At 38.3% G+C, this 26,730-nt stretch overlaps 1 protein-coding gene across 2 annotated transcripts in view; it reads right to left on the bottom strand.

Annotated features, from left to right (window-relative positions):
- Positions 1–26,730, bottom strand: part of TMEM245 (transmembrane protein 245) — a 93,878-nt gene that overhangs the window by 32,356 nt on the left and 34,792 nt on the right. For both annotated transcript variants that reach the window (XM_047768113.1, XM_047768112.1), the window contains 7 exons: positions 19,742–19,846; positions 17,130–17,212; positions 14,037–14,127; positions 7,082–7,180; positions 5,064–5,195; positions 477–599; positions 202–347 (listed from right to left, as the gene is read on the bottom strand). In XM_047768113.1, the coding sequence (XP_047624069.1) occupies positions 202–347; positions 477–599; positions 5,064–5,195; positions 7,082–7,180; positions 14,037–14,127; positions 17,130–17,212; positions 19,742–19,846 (779 nt within the window). The remainder of the gene's footprint in view (positions 1–201; positions 348–476; positions 600–5,063; positions 5,196–7,081; positions 7,181–14,036; positions 14,128–17,129; positions 17,213–19,741; positions 19,847–26,730) is intronic.

Raw genomic sequence — 26,730 nt, forward strand, 5'->3', positions numbered from 1 at the left:
TAGACCCCCAGCCTGACAACCTCCATATGCCATGGGTGCAGCCCTAAAAAGATGAACAAACAAAAATTTTGAAAACACCAGTGTCTGTCACTAGCTTAGCACTCAATGTTACTAGGAAGGTTCAAGACACAGAAAAATAGACTTCCGTGGTGAGCAGTTTCTAAAGGAAGTTTGAACAGCATAAATCTATCTTATCCCTACCTGATAGCTTCTTCCACAGACTGGCCAATAATATTAGAAGAAGGACCTGGCTGAGATAGTGGTGTCAGGCTTATCACCCACTTCACTGGCTTGTAGTACTCATCACTGGAACTTAATAGATAAAATAGTGTGGTCAGGAAAATTATCTGCAAAACAAAGGACAGTGTCTCCTAAAAAACCACATTTGGAAACTATGGGAAGGAAACACAAGTGGAACCAAGAACAGACTTTACTGTGGAAGGAAGTGTGACACGTGCTTATCCGTGTGTACATACCAGAGACAGAACAAAGTTGAGGAGGGCAGTCCCGCTGTAGAACAGGATGGTCAGGAGCGTGGTGACAGTGGTGAAGAGCAGGCTCACGTTCCGGCTCATCACGATCCACAGAGACTCTAAGATCTGATGAGGAGGGAAAACTGAGTATCAGAACTAATCCTCAGGAAGGAAGATTCTACAGCTACCTAGTGTGCTCTTACTGTGGTATTTTAGTATCATAAACTTAAATGACAAAAACTGAGTATTATTTTATTTTATTTTATTTTCATTTTTAAGGCTGTACCTGAAGTGTATGGAGGTTTCCAGGCTAGGGGTCTAATCGGAGCTGTAGCTGCCGGCCTACACCACAGCCACAGCAACGCCAGATCCGGGCCGCGTCAGCAACCTACACCACAGCTCACGGCAATGCTGGATCCTTAGCCCACTGAGCAAGGCTAGGGATTGAACCCAAAACCTTGTGGTTTCTAGTAGGATTCATTTCTGCTGCACCACAACGTGAATTCCAAAGACTGAGTATTATTTTAAATGAAAAAAATCATTTGAAAATATTTGAAAGCTGATTAGTAAGAAAAATAATTAAGAAAATTATGGTGAACCTACTACAAATAACATTAAGTGGTCATCAAAAACTTCTCTACTGTAACTCAGAAAAATATGACATAATGCTATGTTTAAACAAAACTGGACACAGGAGTTCCTGCTGTGGTGCAGCGGGTTAAGGATCCAGCATTGCCACAACTGTGGTGTAGGTCACAACCGCAGCCCACATTTGATCCCTGGCCCAGGAACTTCCATATGCCACAAGTGTGGACAAAAAAACAAAACAAAACAAAAAAGCAGGACACAAAAATGTTACACATAGCATGATTATAACTATGTGAAAATGGCATGCATAGAAAAAAATACCTACAGGAGAGTATGTCAGAATGCAACCTGTGGTTGTATTTAGCTTGTAGAATCACAAGTGCAGGCATTTGTCTCCCCCTACTTGTCACCTCCAACTTAGAATCATCCACAAATACAAAAGCATCACTTCAATGACTTCGCTAAAATTACAACAAAAGAAATGAACTGATGGGATCAGAGCTCTACAGCTGAAAACCTTTCCTCAGATAGAAAATCATCCATGGGAGTTCCTGTTGTGGCCCAGCAGATTACAAATCCGACTAGTATCTATGAGGTCGCAGGTGGTGTAGGCCGGCAGCTGCAGCTCCAATTCAACCCCTAGCCTGGGAACTTCCCTATAAAGAAAAAAAAAAAGACCTTATATCAGACCTCTGAGTTCATTTGATCTATCACCTGTAAGTTCACTAGAACCATATATTACTATATGTTAAATATTACTAAAAGAGGATGTATAATATATATAGCACACTGACATGTTTTCATTTCTTATCTCTTCATGAACTTTAATTCCAACATGATAACGTCTGTTTTATTCCTCCCAAAGACTATTTTTCCTCTTAATGAAAAACATGGAAGCAAGATGATTAGAAAAACATCTTCCATTAGAGTTTTCAAAATGCTCCCATAAACCTCACAGCAATGGAGGGAGGGAAATAATGCAGTTGATATCATCTTTTATACATAGACAAAATGAAGCTCAGAGATTTTTAAAAACTTGCCCAAGGGCATGAAGTTAGTAAGTAGAATTAGAGCTGTGACTAGAACTCCTAACATCTGACTTTATTCTGGTGCCCTTTCCAGAAGCTCTGGTTTTTGTCATATGTTCAAGTTATACCATCTGTTCTATGAAAGGCCTATCCATTCCTTTCCTACCTCAAATGTACCACTTATAAAGACATATTTTGTTGTCCTCGGCATTTCTTGCAAACCTCAGCTCAGCCTTCACAAGAGGACTTTGGCAGGCTGGTTTCATTTACAATAACTCCTTACATAAAAATCTTCATGATGCCTACAAAAATATGCATGATTGACTGTTTGACCTTGTGGGATAAAAAAGGAATGAATAATGCCACACATTCTAAGGAACAAGTCAACAATGCTGACACTTGTGATTTTGACAAGCAGTATTTTCGGGAATTCATTTATTTTGGAATTTTTATCAAAAAAATTTTTAAATAGTTTCTGGGTCATACTGATAGGAAATACCCTGTGGTAACTCTTAAAAAATTAACTGAATACATTAACAGTAGACTGGTAGTCACCAACAGCAATCAATTTTCCTATGCACTCAAAGGGATTGAGAAGAAAGGTTCAGAAAGTGAGACAGAGATGTTGGGTATTAAGTAAGAGAGGAAAAATTAAAAATTCAATCAAGAACTGAGACAGTTTCTTAAATTTTTCTGATAAGTGGTGATATTGAAGAGTGTGATTCTTTTTAATACCATAAAACAAAAATGCATCAATAGTTAGCATGTACACAGAAATTAGTGAACCAATATTACAAATGACCAGTGCATATTGTAAAAGCATATAAGGGTACAAGCGCCATTCCGAGCCAAGACAGATCAATGTCTTAATATAAGAGAGTAGAAAAAGTTCATTGATAATGGTTTCGAATTCCACATGCAACTAACCATTAAGAAATAGCATTTGTTGAGTTCTGGTGTAATATTGTGCAAGAATGGTCATAATGATCTGAAAAGGTTAATAAAAGACTCCCCTCTTTTCCATCTATGTATCTGTGTGAGACTAGATTTTCCTCATATTCAAATTCATGAATGAAGAATATATTTTTTTTTGTCTTTTTGCTATTTCTTGGGCCGCTCCTGCGGCATATGGAGGTTCCCAGGCTAGGGGTCTAATCGGAGCTGTAGCCTCCGTCCTATGCCAGAGCCACAGCAACGCAGGATCCGAGCCGTGTCTGCAACCTACACCACAGCTCACGGCAACGCCAGATCCTTAACCCACTGAGCAAGCACAGGGACCGAACCCGCAACCTCATGGTTCCTAGTCGGATTCGTTAACCCCTGCGCCACGACGGGAACTCCTGAAGAATATTTTGAATGAATGAAGAAAGAAATATGAAGAACAAATATGACAACCAGACATTAAACGGGTTTACAAAGATGTAAAGAAAGCCATTCTTCTCAATAAATCATTTTTTTTTGTTTTAGAAAAGGGTTATTTTTCAGACATAAAAAGCATGCTCTTTATGTTAATATGTGACATTATTTTTTAGTGAATTGATATTTAAATATTTTTAAAGTTCTCAGTTTGAACTGCTTATACAGTATATATATATGGAACTCTAGTGAGCAAAAGCTCTTAAGAATCCTCAGACCAAAAAGTCTGAGAGCCACTGGACTAGAGAAAACAGAAGGAAGGAATTGCCAAAAACATAAAATTCGGGAGTTCCCACTGTGGTGCAATGGGTTAATGATTCGGCTTGTCCCTGTGGAAGTGATGGCTCCATCCCCAGCCCAGCGCAGTGAGGTAGGGATCTGGTCTTGCTGCAGCTGTGGCATAGGTCGCACCTCTGGCTCATATTCAATCCCTGGCCCAGGAACTTCCATATGCCATGGGTATGGCTGGGGGAAAACAAAACAAAACATAAAATTCTCAGAATTGAAGGACATGAATTTCTGGATTTAATTTCAGACTGTTGTAGCTATTAGGTGATTGGGAGGAAGGGAAAATATGAGTGGGGGGATGGGCAACCAAAAAACAACCAAAAAACCCAAGGGACCTGTAAGGAAATGCTGAAGGCCTTGTATCTTCATCCTCCATAGTAGGGAGCCAAAAGATAATACCCAAAATTGTAAAACCAAGGAAGAGCAGCATGAACAGTATTTTCGAAATTTAGAGGTAAATACATGGAAAACTAAAAGAATTGAGAGCTCTTTCTGGAGAATGAGACTGAAGTAGGGAAGCAAAGAATAGGAAGCAAAGAATAGTAGGAAACATTGCTTTTTAAAATTAAAAACCTTAAAGCGTTTTTTACTTCAGCTATGGTCATCTATTATTTTGATAAAAATTAAATTTAAAAAAAAGATAACTTTAGACACCTCCACTTTTATTACCATGATGAGTCCCAAGTTTATTATAAGACAAGAAAAGTCTTCTCATCTCTGTGAAAGACCATAGGCTGAGATACCTCCCAAAGTACTCTACGAAATGGAGAACAGTCCCTAAACCTTGGCAACATGCAAGCTGTTGCTCACTGCCTTTGATCCTTTGGAATACAAGGCAGAGGTGGATGGTGCATGAAGGAGGGACAGGAAGGATGATAATAAACTAAGGCTTTAACCATCCAGTCATATTTCCATTTGCAAAGGGCTGTGCCCACTGGAAAAGCGGCTCCCTCTCCCTGGTCTACTGGGAATATTGTAGTCAACCTAGGAGATGGATACCATCATAGAATCTGAGAGTCATAGCATCACAAGTGCTTTCCTGAGTCAGCATCTTTTGCTCACTCTTCAACCACAGAGGAGGCATCAGGGGGCTACACCTGAGGCCGATGGCTTTTGGACATCTTTTTAGTGTATTTAGAATTCTCAAAACTATAATGTCATGGCATTGAAACAGGGTAACAAAAGGCCTTTAAGTGTGGGAAGAAAACTGGGAATTAGAGTTTCTGTTTTTGTTTCTAAGTCCAGTTTAACTATAAATAATATTTCTTACCGATAGAAATGTCTCAATGTTCTCGTGGACAAAGGAAGCGATATCCTGCCAGTCTAGAATGTCTCCCAGCCAGCTGTTCTGACGACTTATATGCATCTTGTGTCCTTTGTGCCTCCCAGAATGCGTTACATTCTATGGAATAGAAGAGTTCAGACATGAAATTTCTATCTTAACCTAAAGAATAGAAGGAATAAATACCTTATTTTGTTTTAGGTGAATTTGAGCACTTTATTAAGTATACAAAGGTGAAAAACCTCGCATTATTTAAGAAATCAGCTAAGAACTCCACCAAAAGATCGAAAATATATGTTTGTTTACTGTCTAGCTACTGTGTCTCAGCCTAGCTTAAGTGCTTGCCTCCTAAGTATATTTATAAATACACTTTATTGTCAATATATTCAACTGAACACAAACACAGCATATACTTTCACACACACACCCCTTTTGGCCCCTCTAACCTTTCCCTTGGTCTCCCACTTTTGCTTTTTTTGTCCTTTCCTCATCTCCCTTATTAATCTTCCATACAAGCTAAAGAGAGCAAGGGGAAGATAAGAATATAAAAAAGTACACCTAAAACCAATACAATATTATGTGTCAAACAGCGGAAAACAGAATATGAAAAAGAAGCAAGTGTCGGGAAATCTTAACTTGTCTATCTGGAAGTTAATTACATTGGAGAAATGCAGGAATAACAGATTTGAAAGAGCAATGAATAAACAAAGTGACTGGTAAGTTAAAATTTAGAAACAGAAGGAGATTCTTTTTACATGTGTTACCATTCTCACACTTTTTCCAACAGCATGGTGATGCCCATCTTCATTATGCAATGAAGACATTAAGCTCTAGCAAAAGAGGTAAAGAAAATAATACGCTTACCCACAAACCTATGCTTTTAAAACACTGACCTCCCTCGACCATAAATGAAGCTCAAAGGGGTGAAGGAGAGTAAAAGCTGTTTGTTTGTAAGCAGAAGCCCCAGAGTCAGCAGAAGAAATAGATAACAACCTTTCCAATCCTCTGACTCCTCAGCAGATATCCACTCAGATTCCCCAGTTAGATTTAATTCCCAGTATTTCAAACCCACAAAAACCATCACTGTTCCTTCAACTCCTCCTGGGGCGAAAGCACACAATGCCAAATGGGTCACTAAGCAACAAATTCACATTTAAAATCAAGCCTGTTCAACTGCACTCCAATAAATCTTATTTATTTACTTTGCTTTTTGGGGCCGCACTCGCAGCACATGGAGGTTCCCAGGCTAGAGGTCGAATCAGAGCTACAGCCTCCAGCCTACACCACAACCACAGCAACGCCAGATCTGAGCCGTGTCTGCAATCTACACCACAACTCACAGCAATGCTGTATCCCTGAACCACTGAGTGAGGCCAGGGAGCAAACCCACATCCTCATAGATACTAGTTGGATTCGTTTCCACTGCACTGCAATGGGAACTCCCCTGTTTTCGTTTTTTGTTTTTTTGTGGGTTTTTTTGTCTTTTTGTCTTTTTTAGGGCTGCACCTTTGGCATATGGAGGTTCCCAGCACAGGGCTCCAATCAGAGTTGTTCCCACCAGCCTACACCAGAGCCACATCTGCAACCTACACCATAGCTCATGGCAACACCAGATCCTTAACCCACTGAGTGAGACCAGGGATCAAACCTGCAACCTCATGGTTGCGCCATGACGAGAACTCCTGTTTTAGTTTTTTTTAATGGGGCCACTAGAAAAATTAGCATTACATATGTGACTTGCATTATACTTCTATTGCACAGATCTGGTCTAAAAGATGAGATGCTATTGATAATGAACAGAGGATGAAGTAATGATAAACCAGAGAGACTGGCAGTTTCTGCCATGGAGATTAAATCATCAATTCAAGCTGACTTTTAGTGAACAAGGTTTAAGACCTGGTAGCTTAAAGTTTTCAATATTAACACAATCCTACCTCATCGATGAGTCTATAACATAAAAGGACTTCATTTGTTTACAGCTAAAATCCTTAGCTAAAATAACTTACCTTTACAAACCAAGAATGATACAGTCTATCCCAAAGTTCTAGTACTTGTTTTTCAATTACAGCAGTATTGTTCACCTTATCTCCAAGAATTTTATGAAGCTGGAAGAAATTCAGATATAATCTGGGTTAATATTTCAAGTAACGATCCATTAAAATTAATATCTACTGGGTCTTTACATTTGTTCCAAATCAAACTAAAATGTTCCAGAATATTTAATTGCTTCTAACCACATCATATTCTATCCTTAAGCTTCTATTCCTCAATATTTCCAGTAAATTTCCCCTCTCTCATCTTTTTGCTTTTTTCCCCCCTCTATTCTTAGAATTTCTAAGAGAAACATATTATATAAGACTCATAATATAAATAGGACAGAAGAAAACAGAATATAAGAGAATATTCTAAGAGAACTACTTTAAATTTGAGAATGAAGCCATGAACTGACTTCTGTGTTTATTTGCCCAAAGAAAAATCTTTTCCAAGTGACCCGATTGCTAAGTTTCATGTCACATTTGCCACTATTATTAAGAGTTACCATAGAACTTTAAGTAAAAATTTAGAACTTTAGCTATGAAAATAAATTTTCCCTTGAGTCTGCTGAGAGATTTCAGGTCTCAGAGTTATGACCCATCAGACTGGCTTCAGGGTTTGTGGGAATCAAGACCACCAAGACACAGTAACTTGGAGAAAGCTGTTAATTAAAGTATCTTCTCCTACATTTTATGTGTTATTAAAATCATATGGTAATATTAAAGACACTTTCAAAAAGAAGACAAAACACTGATTTGTAGCCCCATTTCCTAAATACAGCCGTTGCCATCTTCCCATTTCCCCTGTAACATTCTGCTTGCTTACATAGATATAGTTTAAAATTTTATATTTTCTTTTATATATATATATATATATAAATATATATATATATATATATATATATATATTTTTTTTTTTGTCTTTTTGCCATTTCTTGGACCGCTCCCGCAGCATATGGAGCTTCCCAGGCTAGGGGTCCAACCTACGCCAGCCTACGCCAGAGCCAAATCCTTAACCCACTGAGTGAGGCCAGGGATCGAACCCGCAACCTCATGGTTCCTAGTCGGATTCATTAACCACTGCACCATGACGGGAACTCCATTTTCTTTTATATCTTAAGTATTTCATCTTTTGCCTTCAACACTAACCTTCATCTTTATTTTTAATGGTTTCATATTAAACTTCTGATAGTATTATTTAATGATTACCCAATTACACAGAACAGAGATGGTTTCCAATTTTTAATGTCACAACACTACAATAAATATCCTTGTGCAACTTTTTCTTATTACTAATAGTAACATACACACAAAGGAATGAAAAGAAATGAACATTTTAATAGCTCTTATTATGCATAGGTAATTTGTCTTCTATAAGGAGTGTACCAATTAATACTCGCCAATATTGTATGAATGAACCAATTTTCCCAAAACCTTATGAAGTGAAATTTTTAGATAATTTAATAGACGCAAAATGGTAATTATTTATCGTTTTCTTTTTTAGTGATGAGAGTAATCATTTCCGTGTTGGTCTTCAATGTCTATTTCCTTTCAGTGTGGCCTATCCATACCTTTTGTCCACATGATGCTGGCCTTAAAGATACATGAACCAGCTTTTAGACATATTTGATGCAAATATATCTGTTCAATGTTTTCCTGTATGTTTATTTATTCATAAACCAAAGACAAATTAGTGAATATAAAAGCCATTTATCTTTGCAAAGCATGCAACTTACAAATGGCTCTCCCCTATATACTGTGATCTTTACAACAACCCCAAAAGTTAGACAGGAAGTTTTATCACCTTCATTCTTTCAAGATGAGAGAAAAGGAGTTCCTGTTGTGGCACAGTGGTTAACGAATCCGACTAGGAACCATGAGGTTGCGGGTTCGGTCCCTGGCCTTGCTCAGTGGGTTAAGGATCCGGCGTTGCCGTGAGCTGTGGTGTAGGTTGCAGACGTGGCTCGGATCCCGCGTTGCTGTGGCTCTGGTGTAGGCCAGTGGCTACGGCTCCAACTAGACCCCTAGCCTGGGAACCTCCATGTGCTGCAGGTGTGGCCCTAGAAAAAAGGCAAAAAAAAAAAAGATGAGAGAACAGATTTAAAAAGAACCTATGGCAGGTTTTAATCCTAATTCTATGAATTAGGATGAAAAGTTTGCTAATATTCTTTCAACTATAGCGTATATAACCTATGAACAAAGACCACCTAACAGAGCTAATTACCCATAATAATTAAAAACCACAACTACCCCTACTCTAATTTCCCCTACTTACTTTAAGTCTGTCTCTCATATATCATGACTGTGAGATTCCCACAGTCATCCTATTACCAATGTTGTCATTCTCCTATCAGCTTCTAAGAGCTCCTTTTGACCAAAGAGGCCTAAAATGGTTACAGACAGCCTTGTCTCGGTTGCCCACACAGTGGCCTTGACTGCAATAAAGCACTATTTCAAACTGACATCTCCTTTGGCAGTCTCATTTCCAGCACAGCAACGAATAAAATATCATTAACTATTAAAGGAAAGTTTAGCATAATTTTACAACATGCTGTAAGATACTCTTTTCAAATTTGCAGTGATATCCATCATAGCAGAAAACTACAGACACTAAAGACCATCCTGCAACATTACAATACATTATCAAAACTCGCAAGGAAGACTAGATTGGACAAAGTCTAAAGGACATGTCACTGCTGTTGAGAGAATCACTAAAGTACATGTACTATCGGTGGTATGAGATGCTCTTTGTATACAAACAACAACAAAGCAGTAAGAGCAGTCAGAATGCCATCTGAGAGCTGTGTGACTTAAGGCAAAGAGCCCCATCTACAAAAAATGGGAGTTGTAAGTCAGAGGGCAATTCTTTATCCCCCTCTTGCTTGAAATCTTGGCAGCATTTGACATGGCCAAGTCTTTCCTGAAACATCTTCTCTAGGCCTCTGACACACCAGATGCTACAAAGGGTACTGCTCCTGCCTCACAGGCTATGCCTCAGTCTTCTTTGCTGGCTCACTTCTCTGACCTTCAGAAGCTTAAGCACTGCAGGAATCTCTTTGGTCCCCTTCTAGCTCTATTCTCCCCTCAGGCCATGTGATGGCTGAACTGTGTCCCCCTTCCCTAAATTCTTCCTAAGCCCTAGTACCTCAAAATGTGACTACCTGAAGATAGGGTCTTTAAAGAAATCACCAAGTTAAAATGAAGTCACTAGGGTTAGGCCCTAATTCAATACTTCTGTGTCCTCATAAAAAGAGATTAGGACACAGACACACACATGGGGAAGATCATGTGAAGACACAGGCCATCGAGCAGCTGTGAATTTGTTTGTTTCATAAGTAGTTCTTCTGTATGATTTTTATTAGATTCCACAAACAGGTGATATCATATTTCTTTCTTTGTCTTACTTCACTTAGCATGATAATCTCTAAGTCCATCCATGTTGCTGAAAATGACATTATTTCATTCTTTTTTATGACTGAATAATATTCCATTGATAAATGTACCACATCTCCTTTATCCATTCCTCTGTCAATGGACACTTAGGTTCAATGGTTGCTTTTATTTTATTTTTTTAACTTAATATATTTTATTATATTTATAGTTGTACAATGATCATCACAACCCAGTTTTACAGCATTTCTGCCCCAAACTCACAGCCCTTCCCTCCTCCCACAATCTGTCTCCTTTGGTAGCCATAAGTTTTTCAAAGTCTGTGAGTCAGTTTCTATTCTGCAAAGAAGTTCACTGTATCCTTTTTTTTTTTTTAAGATTCCACATACAAGTGACAGCATATGATGTGTGTCTCACTGTCTAACTTCACTTAGCATGATCCTTTCTAGGTCCAAGCATGTTGCTGAAAATGCCATTATTTCATTCCTTTTTATGGCTGAGTAATATTCCATTGTGTATATGCACCACATCTTCTTTATCCAACCCTCTGTCAATGGACATTTAGGTTGCTTCCATGTCTTGGCTATTGTATATGGTGCTGCAATGAACACTGGGATGCATGTATCTTTTCAAGTCATGGTTTTCTCTGGATAGATGCCTAGGAGTGGGACTGCTGGATCAAATGGTAATTCTGTTTTCAGCTTTTTGAGGAATCTCCATACTGTTTCTCATAGTGGTTGTACCAATTTACATTCCCACCAACAGTGTAAGAAGGTTGGTTCCCTTTTCTCCACACCCTCGCCAGCATTTATTGTTTACAGACTTTTTGATGATGGCCATTCTGGCTGGTATAAGATGGTACCTCATGGTAGTTTGTTTTATTTCTATTTCTCTAATAATTAGTGATGGTAAATACCTTTTCATGTGTTTTTTGGCCATCTGTCTGTCTTTGGAGAATTATCTGTTTAGATCTTCTGTTCATTTTTTGATGGGATTGTTTGGTTTTTTTTTTTTTGGTATTGAGCAGCAGGAGGTGTTTATGTATATTTTGGAGATTAATCCCTTGTCAGTCGCTTCATTTGCAAATCAATGGTTGCTTTTACTATTATCTTTTTTCCTCTAAAGCAAGATTACAAATATTTTTACATTTCTTTGGTAGCAACAGCATTTCTCTTCAGCTGCCTTCCCTTTAAGACCCTTGAGCAAAGTTTCATCCCTATCTTTTAAGTAATTTGAAACATACTTCTTTATCCCTTTCTTCATCTTTTTCCCAAATAGGTAAGAATTCCAGAAAAAAATTTCTCCCACACAGATTAATCAAGAATTAAATGCTACACTTTCCACAGAATAAGTCAGGAGATACGTATCTAAAAGTCTCGCCAAGACTGGATCTTCCTTCTATGATAGTTTTGAGATCTATATCCACTTACAGTGCACCCCTGAATACAGGTCTAGATCCACTTACACATCGATTTTTTTCACTAAAAGTGTACTATGGTGCTACAGAATCTATAGGTGATTGAATCTGGCAATGTGGAACTACATATATGGAGAACTGACTATCAAGTTATATACAGATTTCTGACTGCATGGAAGGTCAGCACCCCTAGGCCCTGCATTTTTCAAGGGTAGACTGTACTCATCTTTCATTTATTCAATAAATATACATTTTTTATCTTCCATGTGACAGTTGATTTGATTGCCTGGTACAGACTCAAGGAAATCAGTAATATATCTTTCTCTTAACTCCCCCCGCCCTTTTTACAGCCACACCTGTGATATACAGAAGTTCCCAGGCCGGGGATCAAATGGGAGCTGGAGCCATGACCTATGCCACACCAGATCCTTAACCCACTGTACTGGGTTGGGGATTGGACTGGTGCCTCCAAAGAGAAAAGTCAAATCATTAAGCCACTGCAACACAGAAGGGATTCCTCTTAACTTTTTTTTTTTTTTTTTTTTAGCTTTTTAGGGCCACACCTGTAGCAAATGGAGGTTCCCAGGCCAGGGGTCTAATCAGAGCTACAGCTGCCAGCCTTCGCCACAGCCACAGCAACGCCAGATCCGAGCCTCGGCTGCAACCTACACCATAGCTCATGGCAATGCCGGATCCTTGACCCACTGAATGAGGCCAGGGATCAAACTTGCAACCTCATGATTTCTAGTCGGATTTGTTTCTGCTGCGCAATGACGGGAACTCCAAATTCCTCTTAACTTCTAACCTGACCATGATTCTATTCTTAGGTTAGATGATTATTATACATGTGTGAACAATGTAATTTCCAAGATACCTTTTCGTCAGACTTTGTTTTCAAATTTTAAACAAGGAATCACACACACTAATACCCCATATCTTATTCCAGCAAGTCTTGTCAATCCTTAGATGATCCTTTTTACTTCATTACATTAAAACTTCAAACTGCCTTCATTCCCATAACCAAAACAGAGAGGGGAGTAGTGATATCCCAAACCCTTATCATGGAATTTGATTCTTAATTGTGAACTGTGGTAACTTTTTCATTTCCCCTTTACAAAACTTCATCTCCTCAAGCACACTCCTGTCTCTACATACTGATTCACATAAATACCCCTTTTTAAAATACATTCTTCCTTCTCTTTATTCATCCAGGACCTATCATTCCTTCAAAGTTTATCTCAAGTGCCACATGAAAGCACTCAACTCAGTTCCAAGCACATACTTCTAGCATGCTATAATAGAAAGAGCGAGGGATTTGAAATTAGTCTTCAGTTTGAAACCACGCTCTGCAATTTACTACACATGATCATCAGGCATTTACTTAGCTTTGTCAAGGCTGTCTCCTCGTATATAAAAGGGGTAAAATAATTCAGACTAACGTAAGTTTCTTGGAAAGATTAAATGAAACAAGTTGGAAACTGCCAAGCAGTTATCAGCAGGCAATAAAATTAATATGTGGTAATACTTTTTTCCCACAAAGCCTTATTTGACCACCCAAGCTTAGTAATCATTCTGTTCTAATGCACAAATAATGAATCAGATCTATTCTGAACCGGAAGCAAATGGCCAACCTTTCAGATTGCTCAGGCTACCAACACTATTCAATATGATCATCCAAAAGGTTTAATTTCATCGTTTGTTGCTTGTTGACTGGAGATTTTTTCCTCAAAAATAGAAATTAGGGAGTTCCCGTCGTGGCGCAGTGGTTAACGAATCCGACTAGGAACCATGAGGTTGCGGGTTCGGTCCCTGGCCTTGCTCAGTGGGTTAACGATCCGGCATTGCCGTGAGCTGTGGTGTAGGTTGAGACGCGGCTCGGATCCCGCGTTGCTGTGGCTCTGGCGTAGGCCGGTGGCTACAGCTCCGATTCAACCCCTAGCCTGGGAACCTCCATATGCCGCGGGAGCGGCCCAAGAAATAGCAACACCAACCAAAAAAAGAAAAAAGAAAAAGAAATTAGTGTTCTGAACAGAATCTCCATTTTTGCTTTATCAGAGCAAAAAGTCCCTACCAGTGAAGACCTTGCAAAGAGAAAGCTGCAGAAAGAGGTTCTTCCCTTACCTTGTGTGTTATCCACTCTCTTCCATACTGATACACATTGTTAGCCGCAGAATTGAGGGCTCTTTGGACTACCTGAGCCTCAGGAAGCCAGCTAATTTAAAATAAAGAAAAAAATGAAAAACTAGTATAGTGTACTGCACCAGTAATTCTTGGAACCTAATTTTTTAAACAATCATTAACTGACAAATTGTCAATCAGTCATCACACACCGATACACATTATTCACATGCAGGAATCCTTGATTTCCAGGTCTAACTGTCCTAATTCTAACATTTGAGATTTTCCTTCGAGCTTTCCTTAGCTTTTAGCCCCACTTTCCCCACAGCCTCCCTTTCATTCTGCTCTGTTTTCTCAATCCATCTAAGTCCTGGGTGGTCCTATGCCTTCCTCAGCACCCAGAGAAGTTCTGGGACAATGGGATAGCCAGCATCTGGAACAGTGGTTCTCAAAGCATGGTCCATAGACCAGCGGTATCAGAACTGTTTTGGATACCTGTTAGACATGCAGATTCTTGGGCCTAAACCCACACCGACTTTCTAATTTACTCTAATCTGCCCTTTGCTAAGGAGATATGAAGCCTGCCAATTTTTAAAATTGAACTATAACTGATTTACAATGTTCTGTCATTTTCCGCTGTACAGCAAAGTGACCCAGTCTCATATATATATGTATATACAAATATTCTTTTTCTCATATTATCGTCTATCATGTTCTATTACAAGTGATACGATATAGTTCCCTGTGCTATACAGCAGGACCCCATTGCTTATCCATTCTAAATGTAATAGTTTGGATCTACTAAATACAAAGTCCCCATCCATCCTACTCCCTCCCCATCTACAGAACAGAAACAGACTCACAGACGTGGAGAAGGACTGCCAATTTCTTAACTTCACTCTAGATCTCTCCCCTGAACCATATACCAATGTAGTCAATGGCCTACAGGATGCCTCTGTTGAGACTTACTACAAACACCTCAAACTCAATATGTAAAAAGTTAATTATTTTTCCCACCATATCTGCTCCTCTATTTCATGTCTTGGTGAATCCACCAATCATCCACTGACTTTTAAAGCTAGAAACAAATGTAAGAGTCATGCTAGGTTTTTTCTTCCTATATCCAATTAATCACCAACTAACCACCTTAAGATCTTACAACTCTGCCTATCCTGTTCACCCCACCACAACTGTCCACAATTCAGAGCTTTATCACCTCTCACCTGGTTTTACTCTAGGTTTTATCTGGTCTAAGATGCTCAAGTCTTGGAATCCTTTCTATCTTTTCTCCTCAGGACAGATGGAAAGATTGTTCCAAAATGATATCAATGCTACTTTTCTTCTTATATTCTTTTTTTTTTTGTCTTTTTAGGGCCACACCCATGGCACATGGAGGTTTCCAGGCTAGGGGTCAAATCAGAGCTGTAGCTGCTGGCCTACGCCACAGCCACAGCAATGCAGGACCTGAACTGCACCTGTAGCCTACACCGCAGTGTTCGGCAACACCGGCCGGATCCTTAACTCACTGAGCAAGGCCAGGGATTCAACCTATGTCCTCATGGATACCAGCTGAATTCGTTAACCACTGAGCCAAGGCAGGAACTCCTCTTATATACTTAACCAAGATAATAAACATCTGTATCACCCTCAAGGTCCCTTGCACCCCTTGTACTCTGTTCCTGGAACCCATCCCTATCCACAGACAACCACTTTCTATCACTAGATTAGCTTGCCTTTTCCAGAATTTATCAAAAATGGAATCATATCATATGGATTCTCTTTTGCCTGACTTCTTTCGCTCAGTATAATTACTTTGGGTTCAGCCATGCTGCTGCATGAACTGACAATTCATTTTTTTTAATGCTAAGTATTATTCTTTTGTCTTTTGTAGATAGACTGTAATTTGGAACTAATCAGAAATACTGAGGAGAAGCACTTTGAGTATGCTCTGGGTAACAGGAGATAAGTGGATAGAAATATATTTTAACAGAGGTCCTTTTCAGAATATTCAAATATGATTCTTTTTTTTTCTTCTTTTTTGGGCCCCACCTGTAGCATATGGAAGTTCCCAGGCTAGGGGTTGAACTGGAGCTGCAGCTGCTGGCCTACGCCACAGCCACAGCTGCATCTGTCACCTACAACATACTCACGGCAATACAGGATCCTTAACCCACTGAGTGAGGCCAAGAATCAAACTCATATCCTCATGGATACTAGTCAGGTTCATATCCTGCTGAGCCACAATGGGAACTCCCTCAAATACGATTCTAAACCAAGTTCAAGAAATGTCCTATGCAGGTTTTATATTAAGAAATAAAGTCAAGTCAAAGGAAAAAACCAAGTTAAATTTTAATTTAGACTGGCAGAATATTTCCTAATTTAAATTAGTGACTACCTTGGTTTTAGTAAAAACGTAGGCCATGCAATTTGTCATCAAGTTCAGTTAAGTGAATAGCATAAATCTCCTTAACTTGCTGCACAAAGATATATAAACTCTCTTGCAGAAGCCAAATTAAACAAGTACACAAAGAGATCCTCTAAGACAGAGGTAGGCAGACATATAATCCTTATCACAACTACCAATTTTGTCTGCCCTTGCAGCCCCCTAACAGCCACAGACACTATGTTAAGTAAATGGGAACAGGTTGTTTCAATAAATCGTCGTAAGTACATGTGGCTGAATTTGGCCCAGATCCCTTGTTTGCCAACCCTGCCACCAAAATGATACAATATGGGAACACTGCTGACTCTGTCATGGAGGGATTATCTCAAATTCCTTCACTTTTGATCCTGTTTCCTCATCTGCGAAAAGGGGGATAATGTCTTCAACCTGAGGAATACACACCGTAATGCAGGTGAAAGCCCAGTGAATCATAGACATGTTGTAAATTGTGAACTCAATTCAAATATAAGGACTTCCCTTCCTACAACCAGTCCCACTGCATACAATTCTTATGCAAAAATAACCACATTCACCAAAGCTTTGGCAAACTCTTTTTCACTTCCAAGGTAACTGCATCAATGAAGATCATTTCATGGAAAGAGACACAGAAACTAGACCATCTATCTCTATTTTTGTCAAAACAACATTCTTACTTTGCCCATTCAGGGTGATTTGCTAGAGTTTCATTAATCAAATTGCTTGTGACCTCAATCATGTGTACACTCTCTTGATGTACCTGTATTATGGATAAAGAGAGAAAATAATTTCAAATAAAAATAAACCCAATTTGACATTTGCTATACTATTACTGGAAGACTGTTTTTAGTCAAGTAATTATACATCTTAGTTTCAATTAAATCAGAGACCTGCACTGAATAGCCACTACACATAATGGCCTATAATATACACTACAGGAAATAAAGTACATAATAGCTCTCCGTGTTCAAGCTCAACAATGGGAAAAAATATATAGATAGATACAAATACACAGAGTATAAATAAATGTATAAATGCATTTTGTTCACACGTGTATATATGTGTATGGCATATGTGTATGGCATATGTATACATATGTAAGCATATGGCATATGTATACATATGTAAGCAACATCAACACTACCTGGGCTTCAGAATTATAATCCAATGTGAGACATACACACAAATAATCAAATGAGCAAGGTTTGTGAGTAAAATAAATCAACTGAAACTGAATCTCACAATTTAACTTGCTCAATAACCAATAAAATGAAGGGGATAAAAAAAGGAACAAGCCAATTGTCAGGGAACATGCTCTGTATGATTTTACTATTTTTATTTTTATTTTTTGCCATTTCTTGGGCTGCTCCAGCGGCACATGGAGGTTCCCAGGCCAGGGGTCGAATCGGGGCTGTAGCCACCGGCCTACACCAGAGCCACAGCAATGAGGGATCTGAGCCATGTCTGCAATCCACGCCACAGCTCACAGCAACGCCGGATCCTCAACCCACTGAGCAAGGCCAGGGATCGAACCTGCAACCTCATGGTTCCCAGTCCGATTCGTTAACCACTGAGCCACAACGGGAACTCCTGATTTTACTATTTTTAAATGTACCAACAAAAATGGGTACTTGCCACCTGCCTCTACAAGGATTAAGTCATTAGCTCCTGCAGCTGCTGACCTTTAATACCCCTGAAAGGAGTTCAGGGTGGAGATTAGGAATGAGGCACTCTGTGCTCTGGGAAAAACTGGCTGAATGGGCCTTCCAGATAAATATTTTCAGAAGATATCATGAGCCCAAAATTCTTTCATCTCCTATCTAGAAAAGCATGACAATCGTTTACAGTGACATCTGTTCCTTGTGACAAGCAGCAAGCCTCTGCCCAAACGTGTGCTTGGCTGCACGTAACCCCTTTACTAAAACCATACGTAACACTGACCTTCACCCTACTCCTTGGAGCCGGCACCTCAGAACTATCTGAGATGCTGTCTCCTGGGCTACAGTTCTCATTTTGCCCCAAATAAAACTTAACTCACAATTCTCATATTGTACTTTTTTTTCAGTTGACAAATACATTAAGTATTGAGTTTATCCTGGTGAGTATTCCGTGTTTACCCGAACTTGATTCTGCTGCTGTCAAGTCAAATTGCTTGACTGTCTTTCAATGCTTTTATATCCTCTCTAATTTTCTATCTACTTATTCTGTCATTTATTCCAGGAAGAGTATGGTTGAATCCCCAACTATAATCACTGATCTGGCTATTTTTAATTCTCGACATTCTGCTTCATATATTTTAGAGCTCTATCATTAGAATACTCACATTTATAATTGCTATATATTACGGCAGTATTAACTCTTATCACTATGAAAAGTCCTTATTTGTCTCTGGTAATATTTGTTTTTTTAACTACGTTGTCTGATATTAAGGTAATCACTCCACAAATTTGAGCTGCACTTTGGAGAATGATTTTTTTTGATGAAAGAGAGGTAATATGGACTGAATATTTGTATCCTCCCAAAATTCTTATGTTGAAATCCTAACCTTCAATATGATGGTTATGAAGAGGCAGGGTCTTTGGGAAGTAGTGAGGTCATGAGGGTGGACCCCTCATGATGGGGTTAGTGCCCTTACAAGGTGAGACACGGGGAGATGATTCTTCTCTCTACCATGTGCGGATGCAAGGAGAAAATAGCCATCAATAAACCAGTAAGAAGGCATTAACCAAGAACTTGACCAAGCTGGCACCTTAATCTGAGACTTCCAGCCTCCAGAACTATGGGAAATAAATATTTGTTGTTTAAGGCACTTGGTCTATGGTCTTCTGTTACAGCAGTCCAAACTAAGAAGGGGGAGAGGAAACGGAAGCTGGAAGGACCTGGAAAATGAGAAATAGCCTAATGGTAAATCAGCAGGAAGACCAATGAGACAAGAAGGAAAGGAATCAAATTCTGATCTACTAGACAGGAACTAGACTCAGAGTCACGAGACCAGATCATAGTCCTCCTATTGACAGAAGCCACTTTTTCCTCAGTATCTCAATTTTTCATCTGAATTTACCTCTGAGGATAAAATATTTTATGATAATAAAATAAAAATGCATGTAAAATTAGGCAAATACATGGCAAAACTAGTAATTAAAAAAAAAATCACACATACTCTAACTGTTATACATACTTATAAGCTAAGTAACATTTCCTACACCTGCATCTGCTAGCTTCTTATCTATACTACACATTCTAACAACTAAGGAGTTTATTAATGGTAATATTAATTGTTATACTCTACCTTTGCGGTCAGGAGTAGGGCTAAAAGAAGGGTTCCTATCACTAACAAAAATATGATGAAAATGCTAATTATTTTGTCTAACATCTTCTCCAACCAGATGATCATCTGCACAGAAATGAAAAAGAGAATTAGTTACCTTTCCAGCACAACTTAATAATAATACGTGTCCAAATATCATGAAAATAGGATATTCAGCATTACAAACTATGGCATAATGATTAAAGCAGTGAAAGCTATAAGCAATTGCAGAAAATTAACAGTATTAAGTAACACTGTTGTTATAAAAAGAGTTCGTTATTGTCATGCCTAGGAAAAGGCAGTCGATTTGAACATGACCTATATCTATGCCTGGGTTCTCCAACCGTGGTATATCTACATTTCAAATTATAATTTATAATTTGATAAATATTCTAAACAAAATAATGGCAATCCATTGGAGACCTCAAATCTCATGAAATTTTAACTGTCAATTAGCAAACATAGATGACTTTAGAAAAACTATGACTCTTATAGAACAGATATGTCCTAAATTATGCAGATAAAACAGGAGTAAATTAAAAGAGGGATTATATTTTTTAAATTTTCCCTCTAGTAGCATTAGGGTTGTAAAAACAGTAATAATAAAATCTAATGTTAAGGTAATGATGAATACCAACTTCAGTAGAATAGTTACCAGGGGCGTTAAAAGGGTTGGGGAAGTGGATGCACAGTCAGGGAGGGGGACAAAATAAGCTTCAATTGTATAGGTAATCTTTTATCAAGCTCGAAGATAGGCAAGTGGGTGCTCGTATCTTTTTATATTTGAAATGTTTCATAAAAAAATACTTAAAAATATGATATTCTACTTGAAATTTCTGTTTTTTTAAACATAAGGTTTATGACAAATTATAATTGACTGTTGTAAATAAAGAATAATCATTAATGTATTGGTTATTCCTTAATCAATAACTAAACTTATGTTTTCCCTAAATGATACTTGACATCCTAGTTTGAATATAACTTTAATCCCACATTTAAAAAAATTGTTTTTTTCAGAATGCATAATTTTGATAAATTTCTAGAATTCCTGTTAGGCAAAGCTACCATTTAGCATTTCAAAAATACAATCAGAGTAACCATTACTGAAATACCACATTGTACCCCTCAACCCCAATATGAACACTGCTGAATAACTTAGTCAAAATTTAAATCTGAATTATACTCTCCAGTGTGTTAAACATCCAAGAACAAAGAATATTGGTTAAAACAAGGTGACTTCTAAAATATTTATTTTCCACTCAACGATCAGAAGTTTGTATCTCCTTATCTTTCACGAAAGACACTGTCACTAAGAGATAAATGCGACACTAAACTCAAAGATGAAAAGTGCATCTTTTATCTTAATGATTACGGCTTCAAACAGAAGAGTTAATTTTCAACGCATGCTACCAAAGCATCAAAGACAATGCAGAGATTTTAAAGGGTTAATTACGTTTTCTAAGATATGGAAGGTCAGAGGTCATATTTTGAAAGTTCTAAAAATCAATGAAACTGAAAAGTTTCACAATCAGAAACTAACCCTACACCTAGTTCTTGAGATGGTTTCCTGAGGAAAGAGCTAAGGCTCTCTATTACTCCTCTTTGTATCTCCAAAACCTAACAGTGCAAGGCATATGGTAAAAGCTCAGCTAACATATATTTGAACAAGCAAGATCAATAGAGTAATTTCAGAATTAAGACCAGATTTTGTATTCACAAATTATAGCGTCTGAAAATAACTTGGAGAACTCAATTTTTTAAAAGTCATATACTGAAATATATTAAATAAACGATGTTTTATTGGAAAGTATGAATATCTAAGTTTATGTCTGGATATTTTTTAACATATAAAACACAGACTACGCACAAACACATCATGTACAACGACACTACAAAAGTCAAACTTTGTTTTTCAACAAAGGTAGAATTTTCCTTTCATAAACCTATACCTGAAGGTTGAAAAAAATCCACCACTGAGAGGCACCTAAATAAAAATTTATATTCCAGGGACAATACTGAAGGTTAGATGCTTTGTTCAAAATTTTTTTTTATCTTTTTTGCTTTTTAAGGGCCACACCCATGGCATATGGAAATTCCCAAGCGAGGGGTCAAATTGGAGCTGTAGCTGCCAGCTATACCACAGCCACAAGCAACTCGGGATCCCAGCCATGTCTGGAACCTACACTACAGCTACGGCAACGCTGGGTCCCTGACCTACTGAGCGAGGCCAGGGATTGAACTTGCATCCTCATGGATACTAGTCAGATTCATTTCTGCTGAGCCACAGTGGGAATTCTGTCATTAAAAATTTAAACTACAGGCATACATCATTTTATTGCACTTCACTAATAATGTGGGTTTTTTTTTTACAAAGTAAAGGTTTGTGGCAACCCTGCATTAAGCAAGTCTACTGGCACCATTTTTTCCAACAACATTTTCTTATTTTGTGTCTCCATATCACATTTTGGTAATTCTCTGAATATTTCAAACCTTTTTCTTTATTATTGTATTTGCTATGATGATTTGTGATCAGTGATCTTTGATGTTACTACTACAACTCACTGAAGGTTCAGATGATGATCAGCATTTTTTAGCAATAAAGTATTTTTAACTAAGGTTTATACATTTTTAAGACATAATGCTACCGCACACTTAACAGGCTACAATATAGTATAAACTGATTCTATATGTACTGGGAACCCAAAGAAAACTGTGACTTGCTTTACAGCAATATTCGCTTTACTGCAGTGGTCTGGAACCCAACTCACAATATATCCAAGGTATACCTATAAATAAAATCATTTAAGAAGCTCAATACATAGGCCAAAAGAGTTGCAGGAGAGGTTTCTATTCGCATTATGGCCAGCTAAAATAAGGTGAGACAACTTAGAATAGATATACAAGGAGATCCTGCTGAATAGCATTGAGAACTTTGTCTAGATACTCATGTTGCAACAGAGCAAAGGGTGGGGGAAAAAAATGTAATTGTAATGTATACATGTAAGGATAACCTGACCCCCTTGCTGTAAAGTGGGAAAATAAAAAAATTTTAAAATAAATAAATAAATAATAAAATAAGGTGAGAAAATAGGATGAAAAGGGACATAGCAAGAGAGGAAGAGAGAGAAAAAGAGTAGGTAAGAGAGATAGGGAAAGACTTTAAAATGTGAGGAACTAAGGACCAATCAAGAGGAAAAATCAAAGTAGACAGAAAACTTAAAGAGGAAAAGAGTAAATGGAATCAGACTCTTAGGGAAACAGGAGCTCATAGACACAGAAGGAGAAACATGGTCAGAGGAAGCAGTGGAGAAGAGAAAGGGATGGAAATGTGAATTCACAAAGAAATGCCACGAGGCTGATTCTGCCCGCCCCCCACTTTGGGCAAAGGAAACTACACCACCAGTCATCCTGAGGCAGGAGGCAGACCCGGGCTGAGAACACCTGGGACGTGTCAGGCCAAGTAAACTGGGCCTTGTTTACTTTTGACACTTCAAGGAAAAAGTCAATTGTAGGAGCTGAGCTCTGCTAGGAGTAGAGAGATAAGATTGTTAGAACAGTGGGGAAGGAGGAGGCAGGGGCTGGAGCAAAGAGATTGCAAATGGAATGTGTTGACCAACAGAATGATCGGGAGCTCTGAGCAGGGAGTGAGACTCAGGCTCCCCCGCAGCATGGGAGTGCTTGGTTTTTTTATAGATGGGGTCCTTTTGTTGAGTCTGTGGCCTTGGGGCTATCTTTGTCTTTGGGAACTCATCCATTACATGGGCCGGTTTGATAAGAAATAGTCTGTGTCCTTTTAGGCCTTGTTTCATTTTCCACTTAAGAAAGATGACTACTTCAGTCACTCCTGGGATCAAGGAGACCTCCATACATGCGCAGTAAGTTGCCTAGGGGTCAGAAAGGGAGGGAGCACCAGGCCATAAGAAGTCCTGATAACGTGCTGGCACTCTTTGCTCTGGAATCTGCCTTTGCCAAAAGATGCGTACACATACTGGGGAGGGTCCTACGTCCAGTCAGGTGTGAGAATTAAAACAAGATAACTAGCTGAAGGTAATCAGAGACCCAGAAGAACTGTCCTATGTTAAGCAATTTAAATCACCTCTTGGGGATACCCGTGCCCACACCCACACTCCTCTTTAGGGTGTGTATTGCTGCTTTGATTCTGAGGTAAATAAACTACTTCCCTGTGTGCTCTCCCATATGTTGTACTGTGACTCTAACAATAAACTTTATACCTAATTTCACGGTCTTTGCCTCCTTGAAACATTCTTGCTTTCAACAGGGGGCAAGAATCTGGGCAATTCTGCTTTTAACCTCTAGCTAGTCTAGTGACTAGGATTCCTGGTTTTCATCCAGGCTGCCCAGGTTCAATTTCCAAGCAGAGAATTAACATCTCGCTCCAAGCAATCATTCACTGCTGTCTCTCCAAGATCAATACCTGCCCTGCTCGTGGACACTGGACAGTTGTCTAGTAACTTTCCCAGTCCTCCATGCTGTGAAAAATTATTTTTTAGATTTTAAACTTTATTTTCTGAAAGCAGAAGGAGACTAATTTTAAAATTACTCAATGTTAGATTATGTTCTGAATGTCTCAAGTATAAATGGAGAGTATACGTTTTTCTTTTAAATGTAGAGATGCTGGTAAATTTATAGTTACACCAAAAGACATTCTGAAACTTCTTAACTGACTGGTCTTATTTAATCAAATTATTAAGAAAGTGTCAGCCCTTGGGGCTCTCCTTGCGACTCAGCAGTAATAAACCCAACTAGTATCCATGAGGATGCGACTTCGATCCCTAGCCTCACTCAGTGGGTTAAGGATCTGGCATTGCCGTGAACTATAGTACAGGTTGAAGATGTGGTTTGGATCCCGAGTTGATATGGCTGGGGTGTGGGCCGGTGGCTGCAGCTCTGACTTGACCCCAAGGCTGGGAATTTCCATGTGCTGTGGAAAAAGCCCTTAAAAAAAAAAAAAAAAAAAAAACAGAGAGAGAGAGAGAAAGTATTAGTCCACTTGTGAGTTTTCTATTTCATTATCCTGGACCCTTAGATTTTTATTTTGCTTTGTTTTTTTAAAAAACCAGATTCCAGTAGTCTTAGTGCAAATAATAAATACTAGGCAATAAAGCAATTAAGTCTTTTTTTTTTTTTTTGGCAGTGCCATGGCATGTGGAAGTTTCCGGCCAGGGATCAAACCCACACCACAGCAGCAACCTAAGCCGCTGCAGGAACAAGGCTGGATTCTTAAACTGCAGCACCACAAGAGAACTAAAACAATTAAGTCTTAAGAAAAAGTTACATTGCAAACAAAATGAAAAGACAACCCACAGAATGGGAGAAAATACTTGCAAATGAATAGACTGACAAGGGATTAATCTCCAAAATATATAAACACCTCCTGCAGCTCAATACCAAAAAAATCAACAAGCCCATTAAAAATGGGCAGAAGATCTAAACAGACAATTCTCCAAAGAAGACATACAGATGGCCAAAAAACACATGAAAAGATGTGGGAGCAGCCCAAGAAATGGCAAAAAGACAAAAAGACCAAAAAACAAAAAAACAAAAAAAAACCAAACTACTATGAGGCATCATCTTATACCAGCCAGAATGGCCATCGTCAAAAAGTCTACAAACAATAAGTGCTGGAGAGGGTGTGGAGAAAAAGGAACCCTACATTATCTGTTGGTGGGAATGTAAAGTGGTACAACCACTATGGAAAACAATATGGAGATTCCTCAGAAAACTAAAAATTTGATCCAGCAATCCCACTCCTGGGCATCTATCCAGAGAAAACATGACTTGCAAAGACACATGTACTCCAGTGTTCATTGCCGCACTATATACAATAGCCAAGACATGGAAACAACCTAAATGTCCATTGATAGAGGAGTGAATAAAGAAGATGTGGTACATATACACAATGGAATATTACTCAGCCATTAAAAGGAAAGAAATAACAGCATCTGCAGCAACATGGATGGACCTAGAAATTATCATGCTAAGTGAAGTCAGTCAGACAATGAGACACCAACATCAAATGCTATCACTTACATGTGGAATAGAAGAAAAGGACACAATGAACTTCTTTGCAGAACAGACACTGACTCACAGACTTTGAAAAACTTATGGTTTCCAAATGAGACAGATTGGGGGGTGGGGGATGCACTGAGGGTTTGGGATGGAAATGCTGTAAAATTTGGTTGTGATGATGGTTGTACACCTATAAATGTAATAAAATTCATTAAGTAATTAAAAATAATAAAAAATGAAAATAAAAAAAAGAAAACATTATTTAAATTTCAATTAACCATAGACTTGTCTCTCACCCTTCCTTGTCTTGAATTAGTCTCTAATTCACTCCATTTTAACTTGGAATACTAATACCCAATGCTGCAAATTTTCTGACCTTGGATGAAATGTAACAAAATAGATTTCAACTTATTCACTTGCTTTTCTGGAGCACACTCTCAAAACTTAAAACAGTCACTCCTATTCTACACCAATGCTTGACATATACTACATGGAATCATCAAAGAAAAGAAAAAAGTTACCTGATCTCTCAGCAATCTTTTAAAATTAACTCACAACTAGTCAGCTATGAATTAAATAATCCAACTCATTTAGTCACTAAGGTTGAGTCAGACTGAACCTAACAACTTTGGCTCTCCTTTCTCTCATCTCTTGAAGACAATTTCATTTCAATACAAAGTGGAGAAATATATTAAAACCACCTACTTTGACCAAAGTAAGAAAATGTAACATGTTTGCAGCACCATCCTTTGCCAAGTATTGAATTCATTTACTCACACTAGTTTTGTAGGGAATGGAGGTATACATAGTCAACTGTGCATGTGCATTTGTGTGTATTGTGGTGGTGATGTATGTGTATTTATTTTACACAGTTTATTTTTAATCTAAAGTTTAAATGTTTAAGCACTGTCAAAAGTCTCCCCTTTCTTCTGTTTCAATAC

Source organism: Phacochoerus africanus, chromosome 2 (assembly GCF_016906955.1).
Source record: "Phacochoerus africanus isolate WHEZ1 chromosome 2, ROS_Pafr_v1, whole genome shotgun sequence".
Classification (NCBI taxonomy): Eukaryota; Metazoa; Chordata; class Mammalia; order Artiodactyla; family Suidae; genus Phacochoerus; species Phacochoerus africanus.